Below are 12,727 nucleotides of genomic sequence, written 5' to 3'. Positions count from 1 at the left end.
GAGGGAGGAGGGGAGGAGAGGGAGGGGAGAAAAAAAAAAAAAAAAGCATCCGGCATCATGGGCTGTGGTTGAGGCTGGGGGTGGGGGGGTGGGGGGGTGGTCCCGGGCGTCCCTGCGTCTGGGTGGGGAGGCTAAGGAACATGGTGAGGGGTGGGGGTGGGGGGGGCTGCAGCGGCACTCTGTGATCCTGCCCTTGCTGCCTGCCCTGCCACTGCGGGAGCAGAGCGCCAGCATTCGCTCCAAGCCCGCCCAGCATCCCATCCAGCCACAGCCTCCCCACACCGCGCCTGCTCCTCTTCCTGCCCCCTCTTTTTCCTCTCATCTCTCTCCTCCCTCCTGCCCTCTCTCATCTCCCTCCTCCCCTCCACCCTCATCCCTCCTGTCCTTCCTCCTAACTCTTTCCACTCTTTCCTTCACCACATATTCCCACGCCTTTTCATTCCAGAAACTCTCATTCTTTCATCTATCTCATAATCTCTTCTTTTCTCTCATCTCTCGCTCTCTTTTTGAGGGAGGCTTTCAGAAAACTTATTTTTGCTTGAGGGATAGATAAGAAGAAAGATACATTTTACAGACAGATTATTATACTATACTCTTTCAACACAAAACAATGAATACTACAGTGAATTATAAGCACCTTCACACCAACATTTATATTTCCTTTACACAGGCACATTTTATCTTTCTTACATGTCACAGATCTTAATCAGGACTGCACAGACAGATCTTCACAGCAGTCACAAGGCACTCCATCAGTGTGTTGCCCCCTCCACTGTCCCACAGTGTCCTTCACCCCAGCTCCCCAACAACCCTGCCCTCTCCCCCCCCCCACCTCCTGCTTAGCATTGACCCTCCCCTCCCATCGGCCTTCCCAGCCTTCTCCCTCTTGCATTTCCTCCATTCCCCCCAAACTGAAAACCGCATCCCATTTCCCCTCCCCTGCCCGGCAGCTACCCAGTAGAAAAATGGCCACCCCTGCTTTTAAATCCCTGATTTTTAACTAAAAAATCCCATTTGATCACACTTTGATGATATAAACACAAGGATATGAGAAATGCTTCTTGAATGCTGAGGATACGCCAGGATGCTATGCGATGCTTTGCCAGATGAATGATACCTGATTGCTTGCTACATGCATGGCATGGTAAGATACCTGCATACAGTGGGCATGCACTACATGGCCAGAACATGCCTTCTGCAAAGGCTTAACTACTCCTACAAGCCCTGTGCCTTTCCTTCAAAGAGGAGTCTCCTAGGCTTCCTCTCAATCCCCTGACACTTTTCCAAACTTTCCTACTTAACTAAGCCTGCCCTCAACCCAATCCCAAATACTGCAGGCGAAATCAATCATTAAAAACAGGGCATTTCAAAAATTAAAAAAGGGCAAAAAACAACTGCTCTTCAGCAAAGGGGTCTGCACAGGCTTTGCTCCAGGCAAGGCTCTTCTCAATAGTCCAGCTGGAGGGGAGGGGAGGGCTGCTGGGGGTCAGGGTGCAGGGGTGCTTCCATGCTGCTGGGGTCTTCTTCTCTTCTGCTCTCTGCTGCTTTCTTCTCCTTTCTCCCTCTTCATTCATGCTCCCCATTCCTCCACCCCACCTCAGCCATGCGTTTTGGTTGCAACCCCACTGCAGTCAGCCCAGCACAACCCCGGCAGCTTTTTCGCGCAGCAGCATGCAGCATGCAGCTTTTTTTCTTCCTTTTCTTGTCTTTTGGCGCTTTCTTTTGCTTTGCTGGTTTTCCTGTCCCTTTCTGCACTGTTTGCTTTACTTTTAGAAATGCTGTCAATCTTCTATTCTGTTGCCTTTTAAATTCTTTTTCTTTTCATCTTTTCATTTCATTTTTTCATGTATCATAATTGATTACTCCCCATTAGCATTCAGATCCAGCCCCTCCCATGGCGCTCATTTTGATTATCCCTTGCCCTTTCCATGCTGGGGCTCTTTCTTGTGAGTGAGGAGATGCTGATGTGCTGTGATGATCTCTGCCAGGCATGGTCACTCAATGAGTTGAGCTGCAAGCTGTCGGCTTTTGAAATGAAGCCAGTCCAGCTTGCGGGTTTTCCTGTCTACTGTCAGTGTGGTGGAGAGTTGAGTGTGCTGTCCAGTGATAAATCACACTGTGGGATAGCTCCGACAGGTGCGGCATTCCGGCCACTAACCTCTCGAGATATGTTATTAAACGATAATGCCGTAAATTAAATTAAATCGATATTAACCATTATAATCGATATAAGAGTGGTCCTAGATCTAAAATCGGTATATTTAAACTCCTTTAGCCATTAAAATCGAACCAGGCTTGAGACTTGTTCTGAGATGCTTACACAAAGGGTACTATATAATAATCACTCACGGATGGATATTACTCTTCTGCATCAACCTTTTTTCCTACAATAAAGCCACAAATTTTGGTCCCATGTACTTACATTTGTGCACACTTGGACCCCATTTTCTTTTTGTGTAGAAATAAAATAGATTGGAGATTTGGTCAACACTCAGTACATAGCACCTTAAGTAGTGTGGAAAGGTCTGTTTTCCCCACCTTTGTATTTAGTAAGCAGACTGTCTCCTGAGAGAGCAATTAAGGCAGCTGCAGCTGATCTGGCTTTGATAAAACCTGTTCCAGTCCTAGAACAAGATAAAAAAATAAAGCTAGGAATGTGAAAGCTAAAGCTACTAGTGCAAAAAACATTGTTATATTGGAAGACAACCTCATAAGAATCCAGGTCCTTTTATATGTACGTGCTTTGATATATTATTTATTTTTGTATTGGGTAGTGCTTAGGAGCCACTGTCATGGACCAGAGCTCCACTGTGCCAGGCTCTGTACAAACACAAAAAGATTACAATCTAAGTGGATTTTAGCCTTGGATTTTACACTGTTATATCACAAACTGTAACAAGATTATGTCCCATCTGAAACACTGTGTTAAAATGTGATTTTGTTCTGAAAGGTACCCTATAAAATGGCATTTTCTTACTCAATAGACCTGTTTCTGATCTGCTTTGTCACCGAACTCCCTCCCTAAGTTTTTACTGTCTCTGACTCCTGTGGAGCCAGTACAGCTGTGGGAGAGAAAGCTGAGTTCTACTATATCTTATGTATCAACAAAAGAATTAACTTGGTCCCCAGTCTAGCTGGGGGCTCTGTGTGGGCAGATCCCAGTGACTGAGCAGATCCCTACTGACTTCATTGGGACTCTTGATAGGCTTACAGATAGGTGGGATCAGGGCCTAAGCTCTAACTGTTGAAGTGCAGGCCAGAAAGGACCCAGCTTAACTTTCAGATCAACTGCAGTTTGCAAGGTGGACAGTTAATAATTTTTTTTTAAACCTGAAAACAGGGAAGATTTGATTTGGAAGCTGAGAGACCATAGATGTGGAACACTGCAATGCTATTTTAGCAGAGTCACTTTTTAGGATAGGGAAGCACTTTAAAGAATTTTAATTACTATGGTGCATCAAAATCATCTGCAGAAGTATCCATAAATCTTATTTTATTATGGGAAGGATTGAGATATAGCAGTAATGTATACCTTGGTGGGAGTTTCAGTCAAACAAGGGTTTCTACACTTGGAAACTTACCATTTTCTTCAGAACATCAGTGGCAAGAGGTTTAAAGGGAAGAATAAAATTGTGCTGTACTACTGGAAAGGAAACTACAGATGATCAGAAATTCACTTAAACTGAATGGACTAATGGGCTGAGTCACCAGCAGTGCACTAAGCCCAAACTAAGATCAATCAGCTGGGAAAAAGGTGAAGACGTAAACAGAATGTTCACCAGACACTGCTCTCTGATGAAATGTGCAGAAAAGATACCAGTGAAATCACGCTTGGACTCCTACTGTCCACAGAAAAGCCTTTGTGATATTCTCAGCAGGCATACAAGTAAACTAACACATGGATACACAAAAGGTTCTGGTGTGTCCCACTTAGGAAAAAATGTTTTAGTTTCAGATAGTGGAAAAAACGATAGATGGAAGTAAAACGATCACTGGAAGAAAACAAAATGACATGTGAAGCTTTTCCTACAGTGCATGCATGGCAAGAAAGTCACTGGCAAAATCAAATATCCAGCAAAAGGACAATGATGCCCGGCCTTGGGAAGACAGAAAATGGCTTGCAAAAAGGGACCAAGTCAGTCCTGTAGTGGAGATTCTTCTATGCAATTTCCTTTGGGTTGTATGTACTTAGAGTATGAAGCTTAGAAAATACTCCTGATATTTCTTGTTTTGTTCTAAAATGCACTAATTTATATTTAACCTTCAAGTGATTTCTGTAAGCTGTTTATCACATGGAATTGCAAAGAGCAGATCAACTTATTCATTATGGGAAATTCAAGGGGGATTGTAAAAGTACAATGAATCACTTAAGTTCTGCTTTGGAGGGCTTAAGTGGTACATAGGTTTTGTTCTGGCTCTTGGTGCGGGGTAAGTTCCGTCCATTGTGAATAAATTAAACAATCAACTTAACTTTTTTCTTTTGTTCCTGATTGATTCTGCTTATGAATGGATGACAAACTTTTTAAACTGGAGGATGATGGATAGTAATGCAGGTGTTAGCAAGGGGTCAAACTGAACAACTGAGTAGGGTTCAAATGAATTTTGGCAAAACTGTGTGAAAAGTCTTGTGTTCACTAGTGAAATTTTGCAAAAATTTCCCACCATGATTAAAGCTAGTTCATCTTTGTGGTTTCCTTGTTAGCAAAAACCTAGCTGTCAGAACTACCCTTTCACTGCCTAATGGGCCGCTGCTGTCAGCACACAGTCTCTCTGCTTGTCAACCTACAGTTTGGGCATTTCTTTTCAGTGATGGGGTTTATCCTCTGCATTGTTCAACAGCAAATAAGGTTCATACACCTTTCCAATTCACTATCCCTTGGTTTCTCAGGTCAGAGCTGCACAGAGCATTCACAGTTCATGCCATGTAACCTACCACTATATTTTTTCAGGGCATGGAAAGCTACCATAGATTCAACCATTGTTGTACATAATTACTGCTCTTTTGTAGCATGAGTGAGGTTGTTCACACAACAACAAAGCTTCTCCAGGTCTTGTTTTTACCAACAAAAGCCACTTGTATATTTCCCATTTTTGTTGTTGTTGTTTGTGAACTTAGTGCTCATTCTATTTGATAACTGGGATTGGTGGGTGAAGCTCACCAGATCTGGAGACTGAATTATTCTATCAGACTGAATAGCTGCAGAATGAGAAGCCATCGTGCAAGCTTCCCTGCACTCAGGGGTGGCTCCAGGCCCCAGCACGCCAAGCGCATGCTTGGGGCGGCATGCCGCTGGGGGCGCTCTGCCGGTCGCTGGGAGGCAGCTCCGGTGGACCTCCCACAGGTGTGCCTGCGGAGGGTCCACTGGTCCCGTGGCTTCGGTGGAGCATCCGCAGGCAAGCCTGCGGGAGGTCCACCGGAGCCGCGAGACCGGTGACCGGCAGAGCGCCCCCCGCTGCGTGCCGCCATGCTTGGGGCGGCGAAAGGGCTAGAGCCGTCCCTGCCTGCACTGCTCTGCCAACATGCCTCAACCCTCACCTGGAAGCACTGCTTCTAAGGTTGAAGAGGTAAATCACCTTCCCTGCACTTTTGGTCCCTAGCCCCTTGGCTGAGATTGCCATCAATGGAGTTGATTCAAAATGGCATAAATTTTGCAAAAGCAGCATAGTTTGTGAGATTTCCAAGTTGGCCTGAACACTCATGAGAACAAGTCTGCAAGATTTTGGTGCTGTCTAACCTGAACCTTAGCCCTGATTTGAGCTTTGACCTGAACCTCAAACTTAGCCTAAACTTAATCCAGATCTGAAGATGAACCCCTCTGACTATGTATAATTTAACTAACACACGCCTTCTGAGCGGGGGGGTGGGGGGGTACTTTCTCACTGAAATGGCATGTAAAAGCAGGAGGGGATGGAAATGGGTGTTACTATAGTGATGATGAAGTCACTGGTGCACTTGCTCTCACCTGTCATATATGGCAGTTAGCAGGTTCTGGGTGAGCTCAGGGGCTTGTGGATCTACCTGGCCTGGTTTATCTAATCTGGCATTCTGGAATAGCTCCTTCAGCAACTGCGATAGCTGCTGTGTTGTCAGGGAGCTCTGCTTTTCCCTCTGACACTGGTGCCTCGGCAGGATGTGCTGAATCAGGGAGACATCAGTCAAACCCACTGTGGGAAAACAATGGGAGAAATTAATCAATCCCTATATCTTTATTGTAAGTGGAGGCAGAACATTTCTTAATTGAAAATACATAACTAAAACCTGTCTGGAAAGCAAAGCTTCTTACAATACTAGGCATAAAACTGAATGGGGAAATACCCTGCAAGGGCTCTTGTGCTGGATTTTCACATTCAGCTAATTTTCTGAAAGTCCAAAGAAGGAAAAGATCAATTGAGCGTTCATGGGCCTGATTTTAAAATGGTGATACAGGAAAAGTGCAGGAGCAATTGTTTATCCAAACTGTACATGTAACTTTTGTATGTGGGATGCAATTCACCCCTGTGCAGAGAGATAACACAAAGCCTATGCACCACTTACAACCTCAAAATAAGGCTTAAGTGGGACTTCAGGTTTCCTTGCCCTTCACTGTAGGTTTCCATACAATGTCCACTAGAATGAAAGAGCGTGGGAAATGGTTTGGCCAAGAACACCGGGGTAACCGCCCTATTATAAAAAAGTGCCATGGGGTAGTTAATGTCCAGAGAGTGCAGACAGAACTCTGATTTTTTTAAGATCACATCCAAAAGACCATAAGCCAGAGCATAGAACTAACTGTATCCAAGTAGAGGAAAAAGTGCATGGAAAGTGACTGGAAAGGGAGACGAGATGAACAAAACCAAAGTGAACAGCAGGAGTATATCCTTGGAGTTCACGCAACAACTGAGACCATTAATGTGAGCATGCCCTGCATGCACATTGATCAGAGAATAGATTCCAAAATGGGAACATCCACTGAACCAACTGGACATATGATCTGAAATCATCTAGAAAGTCATGATTCTGTGACAACTTTTACATATGCTCCAGAGTCTGAAAAGGATTTTTTTCATAGATTATAAGGCCCAAAGGGCCCCTGTGATAGTCTAGTCTGTCCCCCTATAAAGATATTTATGGGATATTTTACTTTACTAAATCCAAGCCTTAATTTGGTTTTATTATTTATTACTACAGTAGATGCAATGGGCTCCAGCTGAGATCAGGGCCCCATAGTGCCAGGTATAGTACATGCATACTGTGAGACAGTCCTTGCTGCTAAGAGTTCACAATCTAGATGGATAAGGGATGTGAGGAAAAAAAGTATCATCATCCCCCTCTTAGGAAAAGGGAACTGAGACACAGAGAGATTAAGGTTGGGATTTTGAAAACACCTAAGCGGTTTAGGAACAGAGGGTCTATTGATTTTCAAGTGACTTAAGTATTTTGAAGCCCCCCCAATGGCTCACCAAGACACAGAAAGTCTGTGACAGAACTAGGAACTGAACCCAGATTTCCTGTAGCCCAGGCTAGTGCCATAACACAAGGCTAATCTTCCTCTCCATGCTGCCTTTTGCCTTAAAGGCAATGACTGCTATTTTTGTACCTCCTCAGGAACAGTCTGTTTCAAGTGAGGATACTGGGGCATTCACCTCACTGAAAGTGACACAAAGACAACCAATTCCATATGCTTCCACTCAATGTTAAGCTTGCATCCAGAATTAGAGAGCAAAATAAATGTCCAGAACTCTACTCAGTACCACCTTACTAAGACAAAAGTCCCACTGACTTCAGTGAGAATTTTGCCTGGATAAGCAGTGCTGAATAGATCCTTTATAGTCTAATTTATTTTGTTGTTGTTAATGTTAATAGCATTAATAATACTGTTTGCAAATCACCCATTCATTTTTGATGATCTATGTTTATTTCCAATAAATCCATTCCTAAGCAACACATCAGATTTTGACAATTAATAACATATATGGAGTTCCATAATTGCTGGCAACTTTTACGCTGTTAGCAATGTAATATATTGTAATAACAATGCAAAGATTGCTGATCTTGCAAACACTTTTTTAAAAGCTCTACTGTCTCAGGCTGGCCAGCCCTCTAAGGTGAGCTGGATTCAATCTAGCCTATGATTTAGCAGTTAACCCCAAGCGGATAGTGATCTGAACTCCATTACAATTAGTGATCCCAGCTTTGGAAGGGTCAGGGAGACTACCTAGAGAAGGGAGAGAACAGATACCGGAGGAAGTCCAGGAGAAAGGGGAGTTCTTGATCTCTGGGAAGGGCCTGGTGAAGACAGACTGAGCAGGGCCCTGGAGACAGAATTAGTCCTGAATTAGGAGCTGGAAAAGGAAAAAGGTCCAGGGAGGCAGCCTTGTGGGTTGGTATTCCAGGGTAGGAACAAAGAACTGGGTGTACCTTGGGAGAAGCTTCGGAGCCAGAGGAGAGGCTGTATTATCCATAAGCTATTAGGACGTGGAGGTAAGAAGTGGCCTGGGGAAACAGATCTAAAGGAGAAAACCTAGCTGCTCAACAAAAGGTCACTGGGCTGGAAACCACAGTGGAGGAAGGGGAAGAAATTGGGGTTCCCCTACCAGCTGGGAAAAGGATGTAAAAACTCCATCACAAAGACTATTGACTCCAGAGTGGGGCTCAGGATTGAGCCCAGATGATGGATTTAGGAGTAGCCCCAGTGGGCTGAAAGGATCTCTTGTTGGGACATGTGGACTTCTAGCTGGCCTTCTGTTACTCCAGAAGATATCTGGACTAAATGTGACTTAGAGGGCAAGTTGTGGACCGAAATGATCCACCATAGGACCAAATTGGTGGTCAACAGGGGCAGTCAGAGGCAAAGATTCCTGCAGTGTCATGCTAAAGCAGTGAGTAGAACTGTTTACAAAGATCTATTAAAGGGAGAGTTTTTTTGAATTTCAGGGGTGCAGTGAACTATCCACTACGGCCATTTTAGCAGATCTGCTTTTTCTGTAATAGCACAGACTGTGCTCCTCAACCTTCACCACTCTTTCCATTAGAGAGCTGAGATGATTACGATGCTCTGTGCTAAGTAGCTACTGAGTGACCAGCCTCTTACCCCCTTTCCACACACAGTACTTGCCAGTGTATTTGGGGTTATGTTACCATCTGGTTTAGCATAGGGGGTGACATTGTAGTTTGCAGAGTTGGAGCCCCAATCCCGTGGGAGGGTGAAAGGAAAAAGGTTTTGATTTTTCTCCACTTTCTTTTACTCATTTTTTTTATTCTACATTGGAAAAAAAATAAATGTTTATTTTTAGCTTTTCCAATAGAGAAGGAAAAAAGTGAGAGAAAATAGGTATTTTCCTGCTGTTTTAAAAGAAATTTTCAATCTTCTCATTCCTTTTGAAATTTTTTCAAACAAAACGTTTAATCAAATCAAGATTTTCTACAGAAAATCTTGTTTCAAGTGAAACCCCACTTTTTTTTTTGCTGTTGAAAATACTTTGAGCCGTTCTGTATGTACTTATTTTGTAATACAAATGGAGATAATGATACTTATCCATGTCACATCTGTGTTGTGAGGCTCTGGGAAATCATGTAGTTGTTAGAACAGGTAGAATCTGAGCTCTACTCCCAGCTAACTGATTAAACTGTCATTTTGGGCAAGACATTTCACCCCTTTGAGCTTCAGTTTCTCAATCAGTAAAATGGGAATAATGATATTTAGTGTCTTTCGACTGAGAATCTCAAAGGAAGATAATAAATGTATGAAGTATTATTTCTTAATTCATTAACGTTGATAATCTTTGAAATCATCAGATGGAAAGCATTAGAGAAGAGCAAGTATTATTATTTATGATTGCAACTTGGAGCCAGCACTCTTCCAGCTTCGCCTCCCACAGGGAGCTACTTACACTGGCACAGGGTTTGCACTGAGCGTAGTTTCAGGGCTGTTCTATAGACAGAATTCTGAATGTCATTTAGAGCTTCTGTAAAGGAAAACAAATATAAATTAACTAGTAGAAAATAATCTATGGTATGAAGGGAAGGGATGGTGGAACACTTAAGAGAACATGAAAAAACATTAAAGGAATCTTCAAAGACCTGACCCCTGAGACCAGGGTTTCTCAAACTGTCCAGTTCACACCGGATCCCAGTCTGGACTCAATTACAATTAGTGACTAAAAACTGACTAAGGAGACAAGATTTAACCCAAGAACTTCAATGAGATAGTCAAGGTGAAGCATTAAAGCTGAAAAATTGTTTGATTCTAAGAGGGCCACAGCTGTTTGTCTTAACATAGAATTTGCACAGTGCATGGAACACTATAGCCCTGCTGGGCGTGAGGGTAACTGAACAAGCTCTTATATAAATAGCATCTCTGCATTGATAAAGAAAGGGCACTGTTTTTAGAAATATTGTTTCATTATTAACTTGGCAAAAGGTATGCACAGTGCTCATCCTTACTCTGCACCATAAACAGAGCCAATGCCCAGAGGAGTTAATAGGTTTCTGTTCCAGAACTGTAGGACCCAAGTATTGTTTTTACAGTATAGAGTACACATGGTACAGAAAAACACAGTGCTCTCCTGATGTGAATCTTTCAAAGAAAGACCAGCCTAGTAGTTTGATCACTATTTTAGACCCTCTCTATAAATAATGCTAGAGGGACTAGCCTGTCCATCATTAGAGCCAAAAGGCAGGAGGATGCCATTTTGGGGAGGTACTACAGAATGACAGAACTCACGCTACACTACAGCTGGACAAAAATGTCCACTGAAATAGTTTTTTGGTAGAAAGTAGTTTTACAACAAAATGGAAACTTTTGCAGACTTTAAAAAAAAACAAAAAAAACCCCAACAACTTGGCTTCAACAAAAATCTAAAACTTTGAAGGAAAATGGATGAAAACCAAAACAATTTAATTTTTGTAGTCTTTTTCAGGGAAAAACAATTTCTCAACCAGTTGTACTTTATATTGTGAGAACAATGCTTGGGTCTTACATCTGTGGCTCTGTTAGAAACAAACAATTTGTCAGCAATCTCACTGAAGTTCTTGGGTTAAATCCTGTGCTGTTACTACTTCTACTCACTCCTTTGACTCCATTCAAGTCAATGGGCATTTGAGTAGAAACTGAGTAAGGGGCTTCATGACTTGATCTGTTGTTTATATGGTGCCAAAAATATTCCTTGCGCTTTACAGACATACATGTAAACTTTGTATTTAAAAAAAATGCTTATATACAGTATCTTTAGAAGCTATCAAAGGACTTATTAGCTTGTTCCTTTCTCCTGGTGAGCCATATATCCCTGCAGCTCAAATAGGAGGCAAATACTTACAGATGATGAAGGGTGAAGATAAACAGCAAATATGCATAAATGAGTGGAAATAAGTCACAAAACTCTCCACTTGTTTCCTGTGGAAATGGACCAATTTGTGGTTCCTCCCATATATACCAGTCTAATGCTAATAGTCAGCAAATTATGAACTCTGCTGGTTCTCAGTTGCTTCCTATGGTATAGAAGTAAACCTGTGTCTGCTATGCCATCTTTCCAGTCTTGCTTTTGTCAGGTTATATTGCCGCCTGCTGTTTGGAGAAGTTATGCAGCATAGTGCACTGTAGCAAGTAATGCAATATGGAAAACGAGTTTGGTTTTGCTGGCTTGTAGTACTAGTTTATTTTTTTTCTTCAAGGGCCTGATCCAAAGCACATTAGAACCAATTGAAAGATTCCCACAGATTTTAATAGGCTTTGGATCAGGTCCCAAGTTTTACAGAAGAAGAAGAAGAACAAAAAACATGAACGTAAGGTATCATGTGACACAACAGGAAATTCTTCCGTGAATAAGATTCTCTGAGATGAGGGAATTTCATGCTATCATCTGACATTCTCAGGCTCACTTGCAGTGGGCACTGGTAGCCATCTGCTAGTGGTCTGCTTTGGAAACAATTCACCATATTTTTTACTTTTAAGTCAATCCTTAACAAACATTAGGTTACCGATTGCTCATATAGTAGGACCTTCTGTACCAATCAACTAACATTTCCAAAACTAATCTGCAAGGTGTCCAAGCAAAGAAGGTATTAGCCCAAGTTACATATCAATCAGAATTATTATTGATGAGAAGACATTTTACAAGATACAAACTAAATATCTAATTTCAAAGTGGAGTGAAATTCACCCATGCAGAGAACCAGCAGGAGGCCTATGCACCACAGAATCCCACATCCTCCCTATATGGACTTCTTTCATGGAACTTAACTGGGGCATAGGCCTTGAGCAGGTCCAAGGCTTAAATGGTCCTTAAGTGGTGCTAGATCTTGTGCTGACTCTCTGCACAGGGTGAATTGTACCCAAGACCACTAGGTTTTTAAAAAAAAACACAACTCGGGAGTCATTAATTTATAGTTGGGAGGGTTTTAGAGCCTGAGAATCAAAACCAACAAGAGGAAAAATAGCACACAGAGCACCAATATTACAGTAGACTTTCTCTCCATGTTATTACTGAACAAAAGGGTTTATTAATACATTGTATTCAGTTTGGGGCTACAGCAGAAGCTGGGCTGAGGACCTCCTGAACTTCAATTAGACTAGGTTGGCCAAGATGCTGCTGCTAGCCCTCACATTTAAAACTCATGAAAATGTCATAGGCCAAGTAATTGATGGTCCTTGATATAAAGCTCTTACTTTTATAACAGTTTGCTGATTAGCTTGCATTAATGAGAGGGGACATAACAGTTTTCAAGTATACAAGTTTGTTACAAAGAGAA

The 12,727-nt window shown here is 42.4% G+C and overlaps 1 protein-coding gene across 8 annotated transcripts in view; it reads right to left on the bottom strand.

Moving 5' to 3' along the window:
• The window catches only part of DYTN (dystrotelin), a 66,325-nt gene that overhangs the window by 46,862 nt on the left and 6,736 nt on the right, over nt 1–12,727 (bottom strand). For all 8 annotated transcript variants that reach the window (XR_005586051.1, XM_039493906.1, XM_039493905.1 and 5 more), the window contains exons 3-5: nt 9,871–9,945; nt 5,964–6,165; nt 2,539–2,624 (exon numbers count right to left, since the gene is read on the bottom strand). Coding sequence is in view for 7 of the 8 variants with exons in the window: in XM_039493906.1 (XP_039349840.1) it covers nt 2,539–2,624; nt 5,964–6,165; nt 9,871–9,945 (363 nt within the window). In the remaining variant the exon portion in view is untranslated. The remainder of the gene's footprint in view (nt 1–2,538; nt 2,625–5,963; nt 6,166–9,870; nt 9,946–12,727) is intronic.

Source organism: Mauremys reevesii, linkage group 11, assembly GCF_016161935.1.
Source record: "Mauremys reevesii isolate NIE-2019 linkage group 11, ASM1616193v1, whole genome shotgun sequence".
Lineage (NCBI taxonomy): Eukaryota > Metazoa > Chordata > Testudines > Geoemydidae > Mauremys > Mauremys reevesii.
This window is presented reverse-complemented; position numbering and strand designations above follow the sequence as displayed.